Below are 25,508 nucleotides of genomic sequence, written 5' to 3' on the forward strand. Positions count from 1 at the left end.
ATTTTAATTTCTTTTCCAATTTTCATTCAAAATGAGAAACTTTTGAAGCAGCAAAATTTTGCCATAATATCGTTTATTTTTAAAATTCAATTTTCTAGCAGTTTTTTAATTCGTCAAAGTTGGCTGCTCTGATAATGTTTATGACTTTATGACAGTTCACGAAAAAAATTCCTCACGTTCATCGCGTTTTCTCTGTTTATTAGCATTTATTTGCACCATTTAAGTGGATTTTTCCTCGAATTTCTTCCCAAAACCCCTCACTAAATCTTTCAGACTGTTCTCCACTGTGCAATAATTGTGTTTTAGTGAAATTTTGTGTATTTTTTTATGTGGAAAAATGCCATAGAACATCGGTGTTTTTGGTGAAGCCTCTTGTTTTTTTTTCTGGGCGAGGAAGAAGGTGTACAAAAAAAAAGTTCCGTGGGCTACAAAATGAGCCATCGTGGGGTGATATCAGTGATTGTTTGACTTGTGCCGCCAGAGATAAGGTGGAACATTGGCAGAGGTGTCGATAGTGGGTAAATTAATCAAGAGAGTGAGATAAGTTTTCTGCTCGGGGAAAACATGGCTGGGAGTCTCTACCCGTGAAATGTTGGCCCCCTCTTGGCTCTTCGCCCTCGCTCTGCTTCTGGTTTCTGACACCGGAAGCACCAGCGATAGAGGAAGTCACTATGTACCTGTTATTCTCAATGGAACGGCAACGGTGAGTGTCCGGCGACTAACTGAGGCACCGCCTGCTGCAACTGAGGAGCCGTCTCGGGCTCAAAAACTGGCTAAGCGTTTGGAGGAGCGGTTTCGGGAGATCCGGGATGCAGAATTGGGTGTGCCAGATGTGCAGGAAATGTTTGATTCAATGGAGTTCGCTCCAGTGGCGAGGGATGATGTGGATACGGTAAAGAGGATGTCTCAGAGGCTGGCAGCAAAAATGGAGAAGGCACATCTGGTGATATCGAGTTTGAGGGATTTTATTGTGGATTCGGTTCAAGCACGAAATCGCTCAAAGCTCAATTCGGTAACTTTTCCCTGTCCCTTTCGGTCCACGGTACCTCCATCGCTGCAGTATGATCGGCAGCAGATAGAGATTGTGAATTTCATGAAAACCCTTGAAGATATTAAGGATGAGGAAGAGCAATTTGAGACATCACTGACCAATGAATTGAAGAAATTCACTCACAGTACTGCCCATTTCAAGAGACAATTCTTCCTAGCTGCTTCAGACAATGCTGTAGACAAAAAATGTCCGGACAATCAGCATCTCAGGACAGTCTTTACAGCAGCCATTTGGAGTAAGAAGATCCTTTTACTGGTTGACCATGGAAGTTCTCTGAACATGGATCAATTGGAACTAACAAAAGCCACAGCAAAAAGCGTCATTGGACTCCTCCATCCGACGGATTCTGTGGCTGTGGTCAGTATCTCAGATCGTGTGGGAGTCTTTGCTCCCGACTATAAAACACAGTGCATCACAGGACAGATGCATCCCGCCACGCTGGACAATCGCGTGAAATTGACAAAGTTCCTGGATGGACTCAATAAAACCAAAGCCCAAACTAATCATACATTGGGCTTTGAATATGCTTTCAAGTTGCTCGGGGATATTGAGCAGGATTCCCATCAAGGTCACTTTATGTTCCTGTACATCAGCCGAGGACTCTTGTCGTCGCTGGCCGATGCAACGGGGGTACTAGAAGTTATTGCTGCTGGGCAGAAGCGTTTGAGGCATCCAGTGTCCATAAATACGATTCAAGTTGTTTTGGATGAGAAGAGAATCATGTATGAGACTCAGTTTCTCTGGGATATCACTGTTCAAGACTACAAGAAGCACAAGATTGAGAGTTTGGATGTGACTGAACCGGGGATTATGCTGACAGTTAACAAGTATCGCATTGATGAGGTTTATATCAATGTGACAGCGTTATTCAGCAAAATGTTCAGAGAGGGACTCTTAACACAGAATATTACCCTTCATCAGCCATACTTGGATCCAGATTCTAAAGGTAAGTTCATGGAATTTCTTTGATTAATTTTTTTCAAAAATCACATGCTCAGCCTAATTCGGGACTTGCTCCATGTGGGAATTTTTTACAATTCTAAATGGAAATACAGAATTTCTCCTTAATAAACACTAGGGGAGACCAGGGCAGAATTAGCTAGAAAATGAAATTTTTTCTTCGCCTATAATTTGTGAAAAATACTCGTACACTCAGTCCCGGGATTAAGCAAATTTCCGGGACCGAAAAAACGCGCAAACTGGCAATACGCATCGAGAAAAATTGCATAACCGCAGGGGCTTTATTTTGAATAAATCGGCCGTAGAACGAATTTCTCGCGGAGTAAAAGTAGTTAAAACAAAAAGATTCAACTATTTAATAAAAATGCATTAACAAACAGTACTTTTTGGCCAGAGTTCTTCAATAAATGGTTGGAATATTTAAAAATTTTACCTTAATAAAAGAAATTAAAGTTTTATTCTGAAAAAGAAGCACACTCTTTTCAAATTTCCCGCGTCACAATATAGTATCCATTCAGGCGTATTTCAAAAATGATTTAATAACTTGACTCCCAAAAGTAGGCAAATTTGCATAATTGCATGGTCATAATTTTGTCAGGTGCAATCCCGAAGTGCATAATGCCGGGACTGAGTGTATGTTTGAATCAGAATAATAAATATTGCAATGAATAGGGAAATTCTAAAAAAAAAAATATATAACGAGTTTACAAATCCAGCCTTCGGAGATTGATTTTCGGAGACATTTAAAAAAAAACATAGGGGAAAGTGACCATGCTTGATACTGTAAAATGATGTCCAAGGTTTGTGATTTTTTTCTGATTAACACACAAACTGAAGCGATTCTTTCACTATGACAAAAAAATGTCTCACTTATTAGGTTCATAATCCCACCTCAAATAGTTCCTGAAAATCCTTAGATTTTCCTTAAGAAGAAAATGGAAATTCAGTGGTGATTTTTATACAAGTTGGGTCAGGGGCCTTCCTGTATAATAATTGATTCGACAATTCGGAGGCCCATTTTGACTATAAAAATTTCACCGGATACAAAAAATTGCAGATCAATATTTAGACGGAACTGTAATCTATCTGCTTAAATCGTTTGTACGACTGATTATTAGTTTTAATATCACTTTTATGTAATTTTTCTGAGCCATGTTTTTATGATATTAGGGCGCTAGCGAAAATAATTTTTTCACTTTGAGTCCATGAAAATGTCACTCTGCAACCTTAAAATTCACGCAACAGGGTTGAAGGCTATGTACATTGTCGATAAAATTGGAGGATTACAATATGTGTAATTATGAAAGAATCACATCTAATGATAGAGTTGCTACATTTAAATTATCATTCATGGACCCTTCTTAAAATATAGGATGGACACAGGTAGAATTTATGAATTTGTCACCACCCACAAAAACAGTGTCCACCAAGTACAAATATTTTTACATAAATATTAATACTGATAAACCCTCTATGTGCCTATGATAGCAGTTTTCCTGAACAGCGACATTAATTAAGAAATGCTTATGAAATATCGTGTATCAAAATTACATTTTTGGACCTATTTTTGATTTTTCTCCCTGAAACTAGGAAAAAAGAGCTGGGATCCTAATTTTTTCAGGAAGTGTGAGACTTAGGACCAGCTATTAAAATATATTGCTATGAGTCACAACTATTGATTAACACAGGAAAAAAATAGTTATTATTAAGCTTGGACCGTATCAAGCATGGGAACTTTCCCCTACTTTTTGATGGACAAGATATCTCCGAATTGGTTCATCTGAAACTCAAAAGCAAAATATTTCCTCTTAGCTAATAAATTCAACTAGTCATTGAACAAAGGATTTAAAAAAAAAAAACGAAATTTGAATTTTTGGGAGAATTTCATACAAAATAGACATGGTAAAGCGTCTCAGTTTTGCGGAATATTCGAACTCACGAGATAGAGCTCTCCGTGAATTAATTTTTCGTATGATCTGTTGGTGTTTATTGATCTACTAGAGATCAAATTGATACATAAATCACAAAAGCATTTTAAAAATAAAAGAAATCGTAGAAGGAGCTGTTTTCGAGAAAAAACATGGTTTTGGAGGGGATAGAGGGGGTGGGGGAAAATAAAAATCATAATAATATTCAGTGGATCGACTTATGGGGGGGTCCTCCGAAGATGGGAAGTTCATATCTCTTACTGTTTCGCCTCTAGATTGGTAACAATTTTACGAACAGAAAAAAAAGAATATTTAAAAAAGATTGGTCATTTACGGGTAACTTAACCGATTGATTTACCGATGCAATCCGGTTGGAAATTTCAAGACTTTCAAAAAAATCCAAATTTAAGCGAATATGTTGAAAAATAGACTCTCCAAATTGGTTTGAACTTTGTCCTTCAAAATCCAAGATGGCGATTTTTTTAGGTCATAGGTATGCTTGGGCGAAATGTTCACCTAGGCCGCCTCCAAAACTTATCCAAAAATAAAAAAAGTCGTATGAGCCTTTTCGAGAAAAACTAAAAAAAAACTTGGTTTTGGAGGGGCGGAGGGGGTGGGGGGAATAAAGAAAAACGTCTACAGATATTGTTTTTTTCATAATGAGGGTCACCGAAAACTGGAACTTAATATCTCTTACCGTTTAAGCTCTAGGATGGTGACAGGTTGGAAAAAAAACGTCGATTAACGGCTCTCTCTTTGAGTTCAAGCAGTAAAAATACAATTTTTAATGTTTACCATGTTCAATTTTTTTTTAAAATAATTTGTAATCAAATAAACACAAAATCCCTGGTTAAAGGACTATTTTAACTCATTAACTAAAAGGAATTTATTTTGGTTTTAAATCTCAAAAAAAAAGTGTCCAAAAATCAAGATTTAATGGCTGAATTAATAAATTTTTTAAATGAAAATTTTCTGAAAATACAGTTTAACTCTTTCCGGACCGAAGCATATGCTGCAAGCCAATTTCATCATTTTTTAATCAAAAATATCTAAGCTCAGGAATTATTTAAGGTCTTACAAAAAATATCTTACATTTGGACATCTTTATAGTTTGTAATCATCCACAAGAAACGGATTTTTATCAATTCTAAATAATTAAAAAAGATTGTTTTTCACAGAACATTCATATGCTGCTTTGGGTACTCAGAGTCCCAAAAGAGACGAAAGAGTTAAATGTTGTACCTTTTTTAGGGGAAAGTTTTGATCGTTCGCACATACGCTACCTTCAAACTCTTCGTATCTCTTCCGTATTCATTTGTGAATCTTACCTATGGCTATATATTTCAATAGCTAGTCTTAAATTGTTATCTTCTGCAAGGAGAATATTTCAAAAATACGGCTAAAAACTTCGATATTTTTTATTTTCTAAATTCCTTGTTCGAATTCTAAGAAACTTACGACATTGAAGTAGGTCTATGGAGGCTATCTATAGAAAAAAATTTGAGCCTTGGAAGATATTAAATTTTGAATTTTTCGATTTGTGACTTTTTGCCCCAGTCTCCCCTACAATTTTTTACTATTCCATTTTCGAATCCTTTTAAATTTTGAACTCTAAGGGATGGGCTAAGTTTGAAGTTTATTTGAAAATTTTCGCTTTCCTTCGGCCCACATCTTACTTTACGCTAAAATTAGCTTTTCACGTGTTTTGTCTATTATGAGAAACTCAAAAAAGAACCATTCTTTTTCCAGATATCCTCGTGAGTGTTACTCAAACTTGCGAGAGATTTGGAGTATTTGGGGTTGATTTGTATTTGAATGATCTGGCTGAGGATGTGCTGTACTACAGCAAATACCCAGATTCCTATGCCTTCATCGTGGACACAAGTGGTAATGTTGTGTCTCATCCATCTTTTGCTGATCGCGCATCAGCTGTTGAGATGATCTTTCCCACCGATATCAGTTTAATTGAACCACCACCTTTCACTCCTGCCCTTCGCGATGAGTTACTGAAGGAGATTTTTGGCACTCATTCCCACAGAGATGCCACTACAAATGATACTGTAACTTATACGTGGCATCATGTGATGGATTCCTACGTGATTTGCATTGTAACACGATCTGGTGGATTCAATCGGTCTCCAGTGATGCTCAAAAGAGTACATCCTGGGATACACTATTACCATCAGCATCACAATGAAGTGTCAATGGCAAGTCTTCCGGATGTTATTTATCACAGACTGGACTTGATTCCTCCTCCAGGGGGGAAAACCATGTGTCGGCATTTCAAACAGATTGCCACAATGGACTGTGGAACATTGTTTCTGAGTCCAGCTGCCTTCCAATCTCCCTTTCTGTTTATCCGAAATAGTCGCGAAAGTAGCTCAAAGGCCACAATTCACAGTATTCAGAGCTTGATGGCGTACATCAAGGACAAGACGAGTCTTTTGGCTAATCCAGGACTGTTGAATGGAGTGAGAAATGACGTGGCAGCTCTCACGCATATCATTGGGTACCTGAAGAAGAGACATTTACGAGAAGGTCCACTCAAGAATTTTATCATTAGACGGTACGTGGCCTCAGTCAATGGGGTATTGTTGGTCTATCCAGGTTCTCAGGTCAACAATCAATTGGAAATTAATCAAAGACCATGGTTTGGGAGAGCCATGGCCTATCCTGGGAGAATTGTGGTCACTGAACCATATCTCGATGTAGGAGGCGCTGGATATGTCATCACAGTAGCTCACACAATTTTTGAAGGAAAGCCCAATGCTCTCCACAATGCTCAAAGAGATACTCCAATTGGTATCGTGGCTCTTGATCTTACCATGGGCTTCCACTATAAATTAGTTATGGAGTCTGGGACTTTCTGTACGGAAGCCAATGTCAAGTGCTTCCTGATGGAGGATCGGGGTTACTTGATTGCTCATCCAAGTGTCTTGGAACCAGTGACTGGAGCGAACTCGAGGCGTCCGCTTGAACACATCACCCACCGCGAGTCTTTTGTGGCCAATGACATTTTGAACCACAAAGAGCTCGTTCAAAAGAAACTGTGCAACGTGTACGCCAACAGGACCATTCAAAGGTGAGTTGAGTTAAACTTTTACATTATTATCGAGCTGACAGGTAAAATTCTCTAGATTATTCTGTTTATCGGGTTTATCTCACCACCCTTGCATGTAACTTCCTCTGCATTCGCGACCATTACTAGAAATATCTTAAAAGTAAGGACTGTAGGGGAATTCCGTAACAGTATGACTTTTCTCTGACTGTAACAGACAGAGACTTCTTGAAAATGTGACTACAACCAATTACTGGTCTTGACCTGACTCAGGCTCAGGACCCGTCGCCACTCGAGCCTGTTATACGCCACTTTTTTTCCAATTCCGCACCCCTAATGAGCTAGCGTCCTGGTCCACGCAGTCGGTTCACCGGAGGCTGGGTCGGCCTCGTTTGCTCGAAGGATAGAGTCTTCCCCTAAAGACTTTCCAGGCTGGGTCGGCCTCATCCTAACAACTTATGATTGTATAGGCTCCGGAATCGTCCCTCCTCACATATGGGGCCAAAAATCCTCCTCTCAAACACGACTAAGAGACCGCAATTCTGTTTCCTAAGGACCCACGTCACAGATGAATACGTGAGGACTGACAGGATCATAGTCCTATACAGTAGTAGCTTGGTCTTTATCACTAACGTTCTGGACCGGAAAATACTTTGTAAACTGAAAAGTAGGCCGTGCTGCCTTTCAGTACGCCTACTTTTCAGTAAGCCGTACGCGGACTTCTGTTGAGATGTTGTTGTCGGCTGTGATTGTTGACCCAAGGTAGACGAAGGAGTTGACAACTTCAAAGTTGTAGTCCCCCATCGGGAACCCTAATTGACCGATGCTCTCCGTTGATGTTGCTATGGTAGATTTCGTACCGCTTGCTCAATCTGGATGAAGGTATCTTGCATAACCCTGGATTGCCTCCCATGCCTCCCATGATATCAATGTAGTCAGCATATGCTAGGAGCTGTGTGGACTTATTGAGAATGACCCTCCTCATGCTCACGTCATGGATCGCTTACTCCAGTACCAGGCTGAAAATAACGCACGATGGTCCGTCCCTTTGTCTGAGTCCATTGTTCACACCTAACTCCCGTGGCAACGATCCCTTCGCCCTAACTTTGCTTCTCACTTCGATCATGATCATCCTAATTAGTCTTATCAAGTTCGGGTTGCCGAATTCTCCCAAGTCTTGATATAGTTTTACCCTGACTATGCTATCGTAGACTACCTTCAAGTCGAAGAAGAGATAGTGAAGTGCTTGGTCATGCACTCTCATCTTCTCCACAGATATCCAATTTGACAAAAGATCTGGTCTGTTGTTGATTTGCTTGGAGTGAAACCACATTGGTATTGTCCAATAATAGTCTAAGCGAATGGGGCTATTCAACCAAGCAGAACAGAGGAGAATGTCTTATAGGCGGTACTCAACAACGTAATACTCCTATAGTGATTACAGCTTGTGATATCTCCTATCTTATGTATAGGACAGATAATACCTATTTTCCATTCGTCTGGCATTACCTCTTCGTCCCATACACGGATCACTAATTGATGAACAACTCGGTGTAATTGGGCAGCTCTGCTGCAATTTCGTCTACTCCTGGCGGTCTGTTGTATTTAAGTCGACGGATTGCTAGTTCGAGTATGCTTTCAACCCCTTGATTTGTTGGGTCCTCCAACTCATCATTGAGGTGTCCGTTAAGAAGTTCATAAAAGTGTTCCACTCATCGCTCTAGGATGCCGTCCTGATCAAAAACCAGATTTTCTTGCTTATCCTTACAGGATGAAGTTTGTGGCGTAAGAGACCTGTTAGTAAAACTTCCGCGTCTGGTGCGGCTGCGCTCTATATTTTTCAACTACACTGACCAAGTTTTCTTTTCAACCTCTCTTCTTGTGTATGTGCAGTTTCTTCTCATGTTTTCTAAGCTCTCGATACTAAGCATAAGCATGGCTCGGTATGCTGCGTTCTTACGCTCAGTCGCCAGTTTACACTCATCATCGAACCAGTCCTTCCGATCCTTCTTCCGACTGTGACCAAGGATAGTGGTGACCTTTCCAATGACATGTGTTTTGATATGTTGCCACATATCGTTGATTGACATCCTGTCTCCAAGGGTTACTCGCGCAGTTCATGAGTGCGGCATCTAGTTCCTCAGCATATTTCCTATGGAGCTGCTCTGTTTTGAGACCATCTGTGTATCTGTGTGTATTTGGGGCACTTACAAAGTGTTCGTTCCACTTGATCGTAGAACGCCTCTTTTTCCTGGTCAGAGGATTCCTCGGCTTCTTGGAAGATTGCTCTTGTGACACCTATTCCGAAGGTGTCCAATCCCTCTTTACCTTCAGATTTTAGGCCGATTAGCATTCTGCCAGTGCTTTCGAAACCACTCGAGGCTATTCTTCTCGATCAGATGACTCTACATCTCGAGAGTAATAATCTCCTGTGTGAGTTCCAATCTGGGTTCCGCAAGAACCACAGCACTATAACTGCTCTCTTCAAAGTTGAGCATGACCTGGCGTTGGCGCTGGATAGGTCTATGTTTAGTGTTCTTATCCTCCTTGATTTCTCTAAAACTTTTGACAGCATTCTGCACAGTTTGTTGTGTCATAAGTTAAAAGATCTCTTTGGGTTTACTGAATTTTTAGTGAAACTTATTGGTTCTTATCTTGCGTCTCGATCGCAAATTGTGAGATCAGGTGAGAATTCATCAGCTGCCCTTCTTCTCACTCATGGGGTTCCTCAGAACTCCATATTGGGGCCAATTTTATTCTCGTTATTTATAAACGATCTCCCGCGTGTTCTTAGATACTGTGGGTATCATTTGTACGCTGATGACCTTCAGGTTTATTGTTCTGGGGATGTATGCCATTCCAGTTAATATATCTCCAAAACATATGTTTCCAAATGATAATTTTACACCTTTTTAAGGGTAAAATCAACATGAAAGAAGGATAACTTTAATCCATAGCACACCTAAAAAGGGTAATATTTACACCGTTTTCGGATCAATACTGCAGGGTAAAATTAACATTTCCGGAATGTTATTTTAACTTTTACGGATTTCTCTCAATAAATTGAATTGAATTGAATTGAATAATGATTTATATAGGATCCATTAGCGATAAAAGGACTAAGACTGTAGAATGACCCTTACTCCCTAATCTCATAGGTACTATCAGTTCAACATATCTCTGACGGACGTCCTTACGAATGTGGTTCACGGAGAGAGGACAAAGTATCAAATTACCGTGGTTCCTGGCACCAATATCTTCGTGGGCGTCTTAAATGCCTCAAATGATGGGGGTGCCTTTTGCCCATGTAGCACTGTTGATCGCCTCTGTCTGAATTGCAATAGAATGGAACAGACTGAGTGCGAGTGTCCGTGTGAGTGTCCCCTTCACTATGATCCTCCTCTGAATTCCACTGAAGCCCCAAAATGCACAACAACAACTGAGGCGGATGATCAGAGATTGGCAGCTGATGGAGTGTGTATGCCCTTCATGCCAGAAGCTTCTCCAGCTTCAGCTCTGACTTACGCCGTGGACGATCTTGAGTTGAGGGCCTGCGTGAATGTTGTGTGCGATTTGTGCACGACACAGACTGAATGTCTGGGAGTTATTGGATGTGAATGGTGCCAGGTGGACGTTGATGGAGAGACAATCTTCACGCAGCCCTTCTGTACGTCAATGCAGTCATGTTTCAATGGAATCCTAGGTTCAGCAACGCCATACGGAGATGGGCAACTTGGTGAGTTTAACCGTGTTGTTTGTGCTCAAAAAAAAAAAACAATGCAAATAAAAAAAAATGGTTTTCAACTCTGTAGGATCAACTATTGTGGATCCCTTAATTCCACCAGCATATTCAGCTATAGGGCCAGTAGCTGGGGCTACAATTGCGCTTTGTCTGGTTGTCGGTTTTGCCATGTACTGCTACAGGCAAAATCAAGATCCTGGTGGGGCTGAGCATCTCTATGGGGATTCCCAGGGGGAGAATCAATTGGATGTGCCCATGGCGAGGCTCAATTTTGATGATATGGCACATGATGATGGAGATTTGGGCAATAGCAGTAACCAGAATCTTCTTCCATCACAGGGATCGGGTATTATGATCCCTGAAGTTTCACTATATAGGGCTCCCTCAGCCTGTCGTCGTCCAAATGCCGCAGATTCTGACCATGGATACTCGACGATGACACCCCATGAGGATTCTGAGAATCTATGCTTTACCTTGGCGGATCCATTGCTCTCGCACAAGCGACTGTCCATGTCGGATTCTGCCTCAATTAGCACAAGTGTCTCCAGTCCTACAAATCACTGTAGACCACTTGGCCTGGAGCGACACCTCGTGACGCCCCCGGAGGGCACCACAGTGCTCCCGGCGTCGCCCCACCTCGTCCTGGCCCCTGTCACAGTTCATCGCCAGATGGAGACTACTACCTCGTGATGCAGCCGCGCCTGGACGCCTTGTACTTGTATGTATCACAAACAACTATCGTATAGTGCCAAATTTTTTTTTTAAATGGAACATTCTTCCACTAACTAACTTTAAGGTGACTTTTTGACGGGGAAATTTTCAACTTGTTGCTCTCTATAAATTGACTCTATAAGATTTCTTCTTCATCCAGTGACTCGCGAAATTCATTTCAGTATTTTAGAAGAAGAAAAAAACCAATCGAGGGGTTTATCAATGCAAATTTAGAGGTCAAAAGGACAACAAACATAAAACCGTCCTTTTTAAAGTAATCATTTTTTTACATAAATATAAAACTTTTACAGAAATTTTATAGAGTTTTTTATACAACATAAAAAAATTAATGGTTGAATGAACATTATATCAGATTAATTTATAAATCAAACAGAATTATCACATTTCTTATAAAGTAAATAGGGTAAGTGTGCCAAATTTCGGCATAGTTGCATGCAAGCGCCAATGTCTCAAGTTTGAAATGCAATATTTTTAATATAAATTGAATGTTTTATTCCTTCTTAAGGAGTGTTGCTTGGAAGCTTATAAGCAGTTTATCGTTTACATTTCCTCAAAAATCATTCTTAATACATTTTAAAATGAATAAAAATGTAGACATAGCTTGGTGGCCTATTTCGGCCACCTTCATTCCCATAGTTCTTTGCAATTCGGGAAAGTTTCCAATGATTTTTCACATCGTCTCATTTGCCGAAGCTGTGTCTTATAATTTTTTGCATTGTAGAAACTCTAGAGTATGCAAAAACTAAAAATTCATGGGAATTAGAGGAATAAAAAAGGTGGCCGGAATTGCAAGCTGACCGATATTTGGTACACTTACCCTAAAGATTTTCAGGGTGTTTTTATAATATTTCTCAAATTTTTAAAATGGCAGAAAAATACTGAGTTATATAAACACATTTCGTTGTTTCAATTAGTTAGCATCGTAACTTTACTCAGGATATTTTCTGAATTTTAAATTGTTATAAAGCGAAAAATGCATGGTGATACAATTTTCCTTTTTACGGAAAATTGAAGTGCTTCACATCATCCTTGTATACATTAATATGCAGCCTATACCTAAGACTATAACATGGTGTAAGCAACATTTTTCTAAAATTCACAATTTTCTTAGGAAATTCAGTCAAAATCGCATCTTTCAAACGTTTTTCTAAACCCCAGTTTCCCCTATACCAGTAAGCAGTAAGCATCAAAATATCTTGCGAAAACTAATTCATGAAGAATTAATGAATCTATATCGTGAGGTCGAGCATTCGGCAAATCTGGGACGCTTTGCCTTCTCTTTTTTCAATGTGTTTTAAATTTATTTGACCCATTATAACATATTTTAATTGCTGGTCGAATGCATCAAATTTCCAGAAAAGAGCTATGGGTGAAATCTATTAAGATAGAAAAAATATTGAGTTTCCCGAAGCTTGAGTCGTTCAAATGTACCGCGCTTTTCTCTATTCTCAAACATAAATTTGTTAAGAAATTTTTGGGCGACACTGTGTAAGTTATTACAGGTTCACAATGAAAATGAAAAGAATACAGGCAGGGAAAATTAGGCGGGAATTAGTGATAATTTTTTACATTCAGTCAATAAAATTTACAGTTAATAGCTATAGGTTCTATGAAGATGGCGCTGCATAGCCAGTAGACAGTTTCTAGAAAACAATTCTACATTATTGTGAATTATATTTAGTATTCTCTGTAAAAAAAATGATTTGCAGAGTCCTTGCAAGCAATACACTCAGTTCCGGCATTCTTTCCGTACAGAAGTAGATCTTGAAAAATTCGAAAATCTATTTGAAGATCCAAAAAAGAGACTTTCTTACTTCTTAATACTTTCGCAAGGTGGCGGAAGACTCATCCTGTTCGAATTTCGAAGTGCTCAAGTGTCAAAATGTGACGGTCTTCATATTGTTCTGAGGAATAAATCAGAACGACGCTTACTGTTCTTGTCCCATTACTTAATCACTCCATAATCACTGAGTAACCCTTGTGCCAGCTTTTAGTGTGATATTTGATATATTTTCCCCACCTTGTTCGAAAATTAAGTATGAAAATTCGAAATTTAATTTGAGTTCTTCGAACATCAACGACTTTTTGTGCAAATAGAGTTCCATTTACCTTTTATCCAAGACACTATTTGAGAATCAAAATCTACTTCTGTTTGCGCTCAGTGTATGCTTCTTATTAGAAGTCTTAGATAACTGGTGTGTGTCTCGGCTTCAACATTCTTAATTTTGACGGTCAATGTGTTGGAATCTTTAGTACAAAAATATCAATCAATCTTTAACCCATTTAAGTATTACAAATTATTCAATAAAAGAAACACATAGAGACTTCAATAATGCATTTAAAATAAGAAACTCACATGAAACGAAGGCATTTAATTAACTTTTCCAATAAAGTATCTGCATTTTTGCTTTGGTAAACCCCTTTGATATTAGATTAGAAAGAAAAAAAAAACGATAAAGAGCAAATTTCTGAGAGCACAAGCAATGAAATCTTATTACCCTGCATTTAGAATTAATTTATTTTTCGTCTTTCTCCGTGAGAGAAAGGTGTCAAAAGAAACAAATAATCAAACATATTAATTTCTGCAAGAGACTAATGCAGTTAAATGGATGTCGTGCAAATGAGCAATTTCTATATTGTCGTTTCTAATCCTCGTTTTTTTTATATATATACACGAAAAAAAATGTACAACAGAGACTTTTTTATGTTCTTGTTTAACACGAAATGGAAGAAGAAAAAAACAGAGAAATCATGTTAAAGTTTAAGTGTAATTTCCTTTTAAAAGTTGCATGTGTAAATTTTTTGCGGGGGGAGATGTATTTATCCGGAAAGCAGAGAATTTCTCAAAAAAGTGATTGAATTGTGCAACAAAATGAAAACTTTTTCCGTGTGATTGCAAATGACCGATATTTTCGGATTCCTTGGTGTCTCCTGAGTGATAACTCCGAAGAAAGTTATGGTCTATTACGTCTAGTTTCTGAGCTAGATTAAGATGAAAATCTTTAAGAAATTGGTTAGAAATATTTTATGAAATTTGTTTTTCTCTCAAAAATGGTACATCCTGGGATGTTGGCGTCAAAGGATGACTCAAGGATGTGTAGAGGAGGACTCAAGGAAAATTTTCCTGGAACAAACCATATCCCTATCTCCTCATTTTCCCTGAAGTATTTCAGATTTTCCTCATAAATCCCTAAATGTCCTTCAAATCCATTAAAAGGATGCATAGGACGACTTGCATCGTTTACAAAAATATTCTCATGAACATCATAGAATCATAAAACTTTCCATTATCCCCAGAAATTATGCATTTGAATTACTTTTGAACATGTGGACAACTGAAGAAATCCAGTTCTTTCGCCATCACCATTAAAAATCTTTAAGATATAGGAAGAAATATTTTATTAAACATATTTTATCCAAATAACAGTACATCGTAGGATGTTAGTTTGGTGTTAATGTCAAAGGACATTCTGTGGAGGGGGGGGGGGCTCAAGGAAGATTGTCCTAGAAAAAAAACTATATCCCTATTTCTTTTTCCCCTGTGATTTTCTAGTTTTTCCATTTAAATCGCTGAATATCCTTCAAATTCATGAAAAGGATTGTTTGTAAGGACACGACTCCCATATATAAAAATTCTTCTGAAAAAAAGAGTAAGGATCTCTGAAGATCTTAGGATGCTAAAAGTATCGTTTTCTAGAAATTACATACACAAAAAAAAAATTAAAAAAAAATAACATACCGCAGAAAATTTATGTTCTTTTTATGCTATAACAATATTTATGAAATATTATGCTGCAGCATATATTTGATTACTATATTTACTCATTTGTAACTTTTATAGCTTTTCTTGGGTTCTTGGTTTATCTGCTCATTTACTCTTTACTCTTAATCTCTCCTTTACATTGTACACAATGTGGCCAAATTTAAATCACTGATAAATATTTTATTGCACTGATTTATAACTGCTGTTTGAGAAATATTTTATCATTGCGAATGCACTATACCAATAAGTATGATTAGTGAGATTTCTCTTCTTGGAATTAATTGAACTAAATTAATTCTGCTCTTTTCGTAAATTCCACAATATCAACCAAAAAGTGTCAATAAAATGAATTCTTGCCCAGAAAATATAAACAATTTTTGTTTCGCGTGTGGCAAATATACAGTTGCCGCGAATAAACTGAAACTACGTGATTGTAAAACATTATATGAATTGTATTTTGATTTTCTAATTATACTGGATGTTCCCTGGGCTCCAAATATAATGTGCAAGTAAGATACATTTTTTTTATTCTCTTTACAACTTTGGTGAAAGGAACGTCTATTGACACTTTAAGAACTCGTGTCAGCACCTATTGACACCCTACTCTGTACTATTTGGGATATGAAATTTGAACATCTCTGTTTATAGTAAAAGGTATATTACAGAAAAAACGTTATATTACTTATATTTTACTAGATAACATTAAATAATTTTCAACATTTTGACAAAAGTGTCAATAGGGGTTCCCTGTTGAACAGACGTTCCTCCGACCCTAATTGCTTTTTCTAAAGGTTTTCACTAAAATAAAACTTATTTCTTAAAGATCTTGCTATAATAGACTAAAGGAATGGGCAAAGGGAAAACGCGAAGCTCTGGTTTTTGGTACACCAATGATTTGGACAAATCCTGGGATGCACTATTCAGAAAATTGCTATGCATGTGTGAATAAGACTTTTGGGCATAATTCCAAGACTCGTACCAAGATTATGTACAAAGAAGTTCCTTCTGCTAAATTGCCAGTGCCACACTCACTACAAAATAAATTAGAATAAATAAATGAATTTTCTGTGGTAGGGTAGAGTCAGTACTTTTCGCCACCATTAAGCTTTAGGGGCATCGTAAGGTGTGATATTTTTGTCAGACTAAAATGAATTTTTTGTATAAAGAAACTTTGAAGCAATATCTATCTATATATCTAGGACACGTCTCGGGAATTTTAGAGAATCTCATTGAAAAATATGCATTTTCCCCAATTACAGTAGACTCTCGCTAATTCGGCTCTTTTAAGATCGGGCTACTTTTTAATTCGGGCAGCGGTTACATTTGAAAAAAGTTTGTTGTCATTTTTCAAGTTTGATTATAATTATCAAATGAATCAAATATGCTCAAATTTGGATTGTTTTGTCTTAATTTTGATGTGATTTTGCATTATTAAGGGGTTTTTATGCAATTTACGTTATATATGAGTTCGTAAACTCAATATCTATATGCAGATGAATAAAAAATCGTTGCATTTCAAAAACTTTGTCGCCCGAATTTCTGTCTAATTCAGCTGACATTTCGGTCCCATATGCCCGAATTTTAGAAAGTCTACTGTATGCTTGTTTCAGTACTTTTCGCCACCTGTTTTAAAACGAATTTCAATTAATTAAGAGACGTAATAACGCAATGGGATATTAGAGTTTTGGGTATTATAAGTTTTGAAATGCTACTTATTCTTAAATGCCTTAAATTATTTGTTTTATATTAGGTGGCGAAAAAGTGCTTACATGGCGACTCTACCCTATATTCAAATTTTTTGTATATGTAATTCTTAAATAACATACCTTTTAAGAGCCTAAGATTTTCAGAGACCCTTACTCTTTTTTCAAGAAGAATATACTATTTGTAAAGGTAAGTCGTCCTATGCATCCTTTTAATAAATTTAAGGATATTTAGGGATTTATGAGGAAAATCTGAAATACTTCAGGGAAAATGAGGAGATAGGGATATGGTTTGTTCCAGGAAAATTTCCTTGAGTCCTCCTCTACACATCCTTGAGTCATCCTTTGACGCCAACATCCCAGGATGTACCATTTTTGAGAGAAAAACAAATTTCATAAAATATTTCTAACCAATTTCTTAAAGATTTTCATCTTAATCTAGCTCAGAAACTAGACGTAATAGACCATAACTTTCTTCGGAGTTATCACTCAGGAGACACCAAGGAATCCGAAAATACCGGTCATTTGAAATCACATTTTTTGCTGTTGCACAGTGATATCAATTGCGCTTCAATATTTTCTTTTTGTACTTAAGAGCTCCTTTTGAAAATAAATAATAAATAAAGGAGCTGGCTTTTGTGGAAATTAGAGAATTTATGCTTCCGGATGAGTTATTTAAAAGCAATTCTTTAGAGAAAAAATAAAACTCAGTGTATCGCTGCTTTGAAAAAAAAACCATTATTGGTAAAAATTTATTAATTTAGCAAATTCCTGACTTTGGATCTCTTGTCACAATCTCTCTCACTCTTGAGTTAATGCTGTTAATGCTGTTTGTTCTGGGCTATGGGATGTTGTTGTCTTGGGGGGTATTTTTTTTAAAGGAGTTTAGGGAGTACTTGGCTGTTGTTGAGCTTGCGGCGGAGATGCCTGTGGAGGAATCTGATTCCCAATAGGCTGCATAGGCTGCTTCTGTCCTACTCCAGATACTTTCTGTGGTGGATTCTGAACAGGTTGATGTTGCTGAGGATTCTGAATCTGCTGCTGCGGAGGCTGCTGTGGCACTGGTGGAGGTTGGAATTGAGGTTGTCCTTGTTGGGGAATCTGATTAGGATGCATTTGCTGCTGGGGAATTTGATTGGGATGCATTTGCTGCTGGGGAATTTGATTGGGATGCATTTGCTGCTGGGGCATTTGATTAGGATGCATTTGCTGCTGCGGAATCTGATTGGGATGCATCTGCTGCTGCGGATGATATCCACCCTGTGGAGGAGCCTGGTAGGGTCCCTGAGGTCCTGGGTAGTATCCCTGCGGCATATTAGGATGCGGTGGAAGCATTCCCTGGTTTATCAACCTCTGAATCTCCTCCTGACGCTTCCTCTCGAATTCCAGGTACTCCTCATGGGTATACTGTGGTTGTTGATCCACCGTATCCCATCCTTCATCCTTTCTGAATTCATCTTTCATGGTCTGCTCCAGAAATTCGGCATAACTAATCAGACTATCCTTATTGACATCAGCCTCTTTGAACACATGCTCACGCATCCTCTCCATTTCCTCAGCTCGCTCCTTCATATCATCCTCCGGAACTCCAGCCTGATACACTTTGTCCAATTCCTTGACAAACAGCGCCTTGACCTCTAACTCATCCCAATAGCCATTTCCATCCAAATCGTGCATCATGAAGAAGGTTTTAGGATCAAAATTTTGCCCTTCCATATGATCCTGCTTCTCCCAAACCTCCTCCAATTGTGCCTTCCCACCCGGATGATGAATTTTCTCATGTTTATTATGCTTCTCCTGCAACCTCTTCAGTTCCTCTTCGTACTTCTTCTTATGCTCCTCATCCATTGAACGCAATTTTTCCTGCTTTTCAAATTCCTTCTGCATCTCATACCTCTTAAATTCCTCCCGTCTCAACTTATCCGCTTCAGCCAGATCATTACTGGCCTTATGGATGAGCTTCTTCAAATCCTCCACCTCAAAAGTGTGCTGATTCGAATGATCAAGATGTTCAGGGATTTTCAAGTGTTCCCTGTCAATGTCATTTGTCATCTCAAATTGTTTGATGGCGAGCTGTCTCAATCTCTCCAATTCCGTACGCTTAATCTCATCCAATTTCGTACGAACATGATGATTGACATATTCCAGCTCCTGGGCAATTTTCCCAGTCTGCGATAAATAAAAAAAACCAATCCATGAAGAACTCTTTGCCATTCCCCTGCCTAAGCTAACAAAAAAAAAAAACTTACACGAATATCCACTTCATCGACTTTGTTCAGCTTCTCCCTGAAATCTGGATCACTTTCCAGAGCATTCACCACTTCTTTCAGGTAATTCTGGTATTCAAGGACATTCTGTAGAGCAGGTTTGTTAAAAAAAAAAGAAATAATAAGAGCAATTGAAAAGAATTACCATAATTTTTGGGGCACACTGTAAAACTTGTTATTCTTATTCTTTGTTTATTCTTTTTTGGAAAGTCAACATTTTTTCTGCTCTGAAGACTTCTGTTGCATTCAGAACGTTTTCTCGGGCTAATATTTAATCTTACATAATATTTTGCTGATGTTTCACATCCGTTAAAACAAGGAAAATCAATAATTTTAGTTTTTATTTCAAATAAATAAATAGTGAAGCAGAAAAGATCACGTTCGCGAAATGGTCGAATTACTTACTAGAATTTGATTTTTGGTTAATATTTTAGATCAATAAAATTATTGATAAACTACATTTTGAATAATAGTTACCGTCGTTGCGGGTGACTTTGCACGTTTTTTCGCTATTTTGCAACTTTACCCTCTAAAAATGGACAGTTAAAGTGAAGGGAGGTGGGTGAATGGATAAAATTATTTGTGTTCAGTTGTTAATGAATGGATTTCGTGCCACTAACATTAATTTTATAAAATATTACTATGTTAAAAAAAATCAAGAAAAAAGGCTTGCACTTGGGATAAGGTGCGGGTGACTTTGCACTTTTTAATAAATTTTAAAAAATCAACAATTTCTGATAATACACGACAATGAAGATCTTCACATCTAAGGGTAAGATGCACGAGATCTACAAGATGACGTGGTCGCCATCTTGATTTGACGTTTCTGTCCGCCATTTTGAATAACTGTCAAACCCTAAAACTGGTCCGATTTGGTTGAAATTTTAGTATGTTCTAGCTGATGTCAAGACCTTTCTAAAACGTATCTATGTTCCAGTTTACGTCAGGTATTTACCTTGATACAGAGGTTCAAAGTTTAAAATTTTGTAATACTCATATTTTGGCGCTCTTTATTTTTTAATCTTCAATATTTGAAACCTAAACGAAATGCATCAGTAACCATTAAACATAGTTGAGTCTTTAATTTTATATATTTATTTACTCTAACATAATTTAAAAAAAAATAAACGAAAAGTGCATTTATTTTTTTTTTATTTTTCATCTTTGCGAAAACAGTTTGTAAGATTCTCAAATAATGCGCTGTTATAAACAAAAACATTACTTTTCTTTTTGTTTGTTTGTTAGATCTCATCGCCTAGCGATAGCGCTGTCTTTTTTGTGATGGTTTTGATAAAAGAAGCTCCCTGTAGTTCTGTATTCATGAAAATGTCAAAATTTTTAACTTTGAGCTCCTATATCCAGACAACCACTTGACCTAGGTCGGATTTTATATATGTTCTGAAAAGGCCTTGGCATCAGCTACAACATACTAAAATTTCAGCTCAATCAGATGAGACTTTTGTTTTGACAGTTATTCAAAATGGCGGACAGAAACGTCAAATCAAGATGGCGACCATACCATCTTGTAGATCTCGGTCATTTTATCTTAAGTTCCCACAAAATTGGATAATTTTTAGCCAAATACTTCAATAATAAAGCTTTAGAAAGACCATTATATGCAATTTTATAACATAAATCATGCGGTCTTATGAAGATAATAGGGAAAAAAAATATTTTAATAAAAATAATCAACAAAATCGAAGTGGATTATTCTAGCCAGATAAATTTAGATTGGATTTGGACAATTTGCTACTCTGAAATCGATTTTGGAATTGCACCTTCAGATAACTTTTTCACGGAGTCGGTTTTTGACAAAATACCTATATTTGCATTTCATTGACTGTTACTGAAACTACAAGTATCCTTTTGAGGATCATTGTACCTTACTTGGTACATAACATATCCCTATATACTTTGACATGGTAGACCGGATTGGCGAACACTATCAATAAGTGCTAGAATTTATGAAAGTCTTACGGACAGCAGAGTGCAAAGTCACCCCCCGAGTGCAAAGTCACCCGCAACGACGGTAGTATTTTGCAAAGGTATTTCCGCTGTAGGGGAGACCCGGGCAGAACTAGTCAGGGGTAGAATTACACAGTGGGGTGTTTTAATTTTTCTTAAGAAAGAATATTGAGCAAATGACTTCAGAGTAACTAAACCCTCCCTATCATCGAAATCAGTCTGACTTGAACATGTTTTTCATAAATTTATAGGCAAAGAAGAATTTCATATGCTGGATAATTCTTAATCAGTCTCCGTAATAAATCAAATATTGATTTGATGTAGGTTCAATATCAGTTTGGTACTGGTTCGCAATTGTCCGAATATCAAGGACCTTTGAAATGAATTAGAACTTGTGGCAAACGGTTGAGAAATACACTTTCTAGAGATGTTTAATTGTTAAACCTTGAAGTATGGTTCTAAAATTTGTTAGCGAGACAGTTTGGAAAGTTGGACAAAGCAGTGTGGAATGTGAGATACCTCCTTAAAAACTTGATAATAAATCAATTAAATAAGGGAAGAGCACCAGCGATCGGCAGTGTTCCTCGGATCGTCAAGATATTGTCATATTATTGCACCAATTAAAATGAACTTTTAAAAATTATTAGCTACTTCTTACCATTTAATTCTTACAAGAATACAGTGCATTAGTGTAGATTTAATTTATAAAACCAATTTTCCGTGAGACACTTGATTAAATTCGTGACGATCCGAGGTACAGAGTACACATTAGCAATTACATCTATTTTTTATTAATTTATAATAAAATTTTAAAGTTCAAACGCACAGATATAGTTAAATGGATCACTAATATACCGATTAGCACACAACACATATGTGAAATACCAAATAGTATTTTGAGGCTTATATTTTTAACTAAATATCGAGCATGTCTCTTAACATTCCGATCCGGGGTGCTTTTCCCTTATTTCAGTTTTCGATAAAAAGATTATTAAACCTAATTTTGTGATTATTAGAGAAGTTAAAAATGCAAAAGTCGTTATTAAACAATCAAAGGGTGACTTGCAAGAATTTAAAAAAATGTATTGCATGCGTGATATTCATAAACTTCACACAGTAGTTGCCATTTTCTCTGTTTCTTATTGAAGTTGCTAGGAAAATATCAAAGTGTTTTGTTTCAATTTTCGGCATAATTTGTGAAATATTGTTAAGTCCGCAGTGAAAATCGAAGGACATACATCCATTTAAAAGGTGAGTACAAAATATTTGTGAAATATTACATTTAAAAAGGAGAGAAAAGTGATTTAACTTCGCGTTGCTTTCAAAACAAGTTTTATGAAATCTTGAACAAGTTGATTTTGTGAATGAATTTGGTGATTTTGTGAAGTGAAATCATGTTCACAAGGAAGACAAGCATCCTTAAGTATCCGGAGAAATAGTTGCAATAGCAGTTAGTAGCTGATGAGGAGAAAATCTCCTGGAAAAGGCTGCAAGGATTTCCAGATTCCGAAGACCACTTTTTCTGATAGAGTGAGTAGTAAATATCGCAAAAACACCTGGAGAAAGACAAAGAGGAGCCTCTACAGAACTCCCAAAGCAAGTAGAAAAGGATTTGAGCGGATTAGATATTGACATGTGCTAAAAAGTTACATCCGCTTTAAAACTATAACTCCTGGACGGTGCGAGGCGTTTGTGAAATTTACAGAACCTCTTTTTGGTTGGACGTCCAGGAAGTTCTTGGTAATTAGCGTTCCTTAACTGTTACCCGGACATAAAGGAGGGATTAGCATAACCATCCAATGTGCAAGTATAAGCAGAAAACCCTCAACAATTGATTTTCTACATATTTCGTATAATATTTTGTCATTAATATCACTGTGTCCAACTTTCCGAAAATTTTTGTCCCGCTTTCCAAAATTTTGTCCATCTTTTCAAAATGTGTTGTTTTTTAATTTGATGGAATATTCCAATTAATTGGTTGAAATATCTATTAAAAATTGTTAGGATTCTATTAGAATATTTCACAAGCAATTTCATGATGCAAAGAAAATGAAAAAATATATATTTATTCGACTTAAAAATACATTTGAAATTGAACTTTTTCTTAAGTGTCTCCCTTTCCACAAACCACCCTAAATTTCATTGAAAAGAAGGCGTAAAATATTTGTAAAAATTAATTTAAAAAACTATTTTGTTAATGAAATTAGTGGTAATGACTCTGGTATACCATTTAGATTGGTAAAATTTCATGAAAATAAAATTCGTGTCCCTTTCGGTCTCAAAGTTGGACTAAACTAAATTTAATTTGGTATGATGTTCAAAAAAAGAAAATGAGTGCAAAATAGTAAAATAGATTTATGCAAAACTTTTACGAAAGAGAGGGATGTGAATTTTGACTTTATGAAATATTCTTGATCGAAAAGGTGTGCGCCGGAGACATAAGAATTCAATTTTGTCAGTAAAAAATTGTATTTTGATCATTAAAAAGACAAGTCTTTGGCAACAAAACCGATTTTGTTCAGTAAAAAATGGATTTCGGTGAGTGAGAAAATCAATTTGGGTTAGAAAAAAGAAAAACAAATTTGACCAGTGATTATAAAGTAAATAATAGTGGCACAACGTTCCATAGAGGAAACTTAGGCCTTCCAGCAGAGGAATTTCGGAACATCTACTCTACAGGGTGGCTGAAAAGAAATGCAGCAACATTCAGAGCGCATAGCTGTCAAACAGCTGGTGACAACGGTTTCATATTTTGCATAGTGGTAGTTCGTTTTATTGGCTAAATGCCTACAAAAAATCGAATCTACTTTAAAATTGATTTCTCGGAAACTATCAGAGATAGAGGCCTCAAACTTGACATAACATTAGAGTCTCCTTTAGGCTTGAGATGTGCAAAATTTCACTTGAAAACGAGGTAAATTGGAAGAGAAATGCATAAAAATATCTGAAAAACTTTAAAGTCGATATTCTCGGAAACAATAATGGAGCAATTTCCAATTCTTTTTTTAATTGGTCTACTAAACTAGCGCTACAACATAAACATAAAATGGTTCAAATTGCATAGGCCAATTTCTAGATAACATATAAAAAACGGTTTTTCAAAAAACTATTAACCGGACGGCCGGCCGGACCCGAAAATGGCGGCTTATGATTTTCGGCATCAGGGATGTTCAAAACATATACCCTGTGAATTTCAGCCCGATCGGAGCACTTTTAGAAAATCCGAGGATTACAATAGGTGTGATTATGAAGGAATCACACCTATTTTCACCGTATCAAAAAAAAAAAAAATTAATATTATTTAGAGCAGATCAGTGCAATTACCTAGCAAAAGAAATTCAGGGAAGGGAAAAGGATATAAGTTTAATATGACTAAAAGATTTTTGCTCCATATTCCTCTCGAAACATCTTAACATCTTCCACTGCTCTGAATCATAACCCCGGTTTCCCCTACAATGCTTTCTCTGAAGTTTGAAAAATAAAACACCGAAAATATTAATTCTGCAAAAATGTCAGTCCCAAATTCTCTAAGCTTATCATTCACTGAACATTTACAGACTCAATTACTGCATTGAGAATCAATAAAATTTATCTCTTTTCTTTTTTAAATGAAAAATAAAAATAAAGTGACTTTCCAGAAAGCCATCAAGCATATGCTTCATGCTACTCTGCACAAGTTTTCCTTGAGATTTCATCACATTTCTTGGATAATTGTCTTACCTCTACTTCAGCTCTGGGGTCATTTGGATCATACTCCTCCTCATACCGTGGCTTCTGAACCTCAGGCACCTCCTGCTTCTTCTCCTCAGCCTTTTTGTTGGGCGTCACTGGGAGAGCCAAAGTTGTCTCCCAGATGGCCAAAAGTGTCACCAAAATAATCACCGGAATTATTCTCCTCTTCATCACAGTCATTGTTCGTTAGTGACTGAAATTGCAAGAATAGCATCTTAGAATTTTAAATATGTCAAAAAATAAGCACTTCCGGCCTGATAAATGGGGTGAAAGTGCAAAAATATGGAATGAAAACAAAACTTACGTTGAGATAAAAATGCTTTGATTTTCCAGGTTCTTACAGTTAAACACAGATTCACTCTATTCGGGATGTTTGGGTGGGTTGGTAGACAATTGAATTGTAGTTGAATTGCACGTTTTTTCTCAGGCAATTAACAAAATAAATCGCCTATTGCTGCGATAAGGCGTGTTTTCACTTTGCTCGTCCATCAAACACTGACGTGGTTTTTGACAGAATCACGACTATATCAGAGGTCGGTATTGCAGTTCACACTCCCACCCTCTATTTTTTTTTAAATTAATTATTTTAGTATTAAATATAAAATAT

General features: G+C 37.0%; 2 protein-coding genes across 9 annotated transcripts; one reads left to right on the plus strand and one right to left on the minus strand.

The window, feature by feature from the left end:
* The first annotated feature begins 150 nt into the window (after window positions 1-150).
* LOC129801451 (VWFA and cache domain-containing protein CG16868) lies at window positions 151-17,672 on the plus strand. Of its 8 annotated transcripts, none has more exons than XM_055846519.1 (5): window positions 151-1,997; window positions 5,689-7,021; window positions 10,156-10,733; window positions 10,810-11,457; window positions 13,981-14,230. In XM_055846519.1, exons 1-4 carry the CDS (start codon window positions 590-592, stop codon window positions 11,427-11,429), a joined length of 3,939 nt encoding a protein of 1,312 aa, XP_055702494.1. In that variant the 5' UTR covers window positions 151-589; the 3' UTR covers window positions 11,430-11,457; window positions 13,981-14,230. The 8 variants fall into 8 exon arrangements, with proteins under 8 accessions (XP_055702494.1, XP_055702496.1, XP_055702498.1 ...); XM_055846521.1 differs by having other exon boundaries at window positions 14,018-14,230; XM_055846523.1 differs by having other exon boundaries at window positions 14,166-14,230.
* LOC129801505 (nucleobindin-2) lies at window positions 17,655-25,457 on the minus strand. Its single transcript, XM_055846617.1, has 4 exons — window positions 25,206-25,457; window positions 24,890-25,094; window positions 19,187-19,291; window positions 17,655-19,106 (listed from the first exon to the last, which is right to left on the minus strand). The coding sequence occupies exons 2-4, from the start codon at window positions 25,079-25,081 to the stop codon at window positions 17,823-17,825; spliced, it is 1,581 nt and encodes a 526-aa protein (XP_055702592.1). The 5' UTR covers window positions 25,082-25,094; window positions 25,206-25,457; the 3' UTR covers window positions 17,655-17,822.
* Between the last annotated feature and the right edge of the window lie 51 nt (window positions 25,458-25,508).

The sequence above is a fragment of the Phlebotomus papatasi genome, chromosome 2 (genome assembly GCF_024763615.1).
Source record: "Phlebotomus papatasi isolate M1 chromosome 2, Ppap_2.1, whole genome shotgun sequence".
Lineage (NCBI taxonomy): Eukaryota > Metazoa > Arthropoda > Insecta > Diptera > Psychodidae > Phlebotomus > Phlebotomus papatasi.

What these genes read in the sequence shown, in the direction of transcription:
- LOC129801505 (XM_055846617.1), bottom strand. Translation starts at nt 25,081, where the DNA reads ATGACTGTGATGAAGAGGAGAATAATTCCGGTGATTATTTTGGTGACA. An exon ending in ACCCCAGAGCTGAAGTAGAG is followed by an intron (nt 19,292 to 24,889) that starts GTAAGACAATTA and finishes CCTGCTCTACAG; the next exon opens with AATGTCCTTGAATACCAGAA. An exon ending in TCGATGAAGTGGATATTCGT is followed by an intron (nt 19,107 to 19,186) that starts GTAAGTTTTTTT and finishes TATTTATCGCAG; the next exon opens with ACTGGGAAAATTGCCCAGGA.
- LOC129801451 (XM_055846520.1), top strand. Translation starts at nt 590, where the DNA reads ATGTTGGCCCCCTCTTGGCTCTTCGCCCTCGCTCTGCTTCTGGTTTCT. An exon ending in GCCAACAGGACCATTCAAAG is followed by an intron (nt 7,022 to 10,155) that starts GTGAGTTGAGTT and finishes CTAATCTCATAG; the next exon opens with GTACTATCAGTTCAACATAT. An exon ending in ATACGGAGATGGGCAACTTG is followed by an intron (nt 10,734 to 10,809) that starts GTGAGTTTAACC and finishes TCAACTCTGTAG; the next exon opens with GATCAACTATTGTGGATCCC.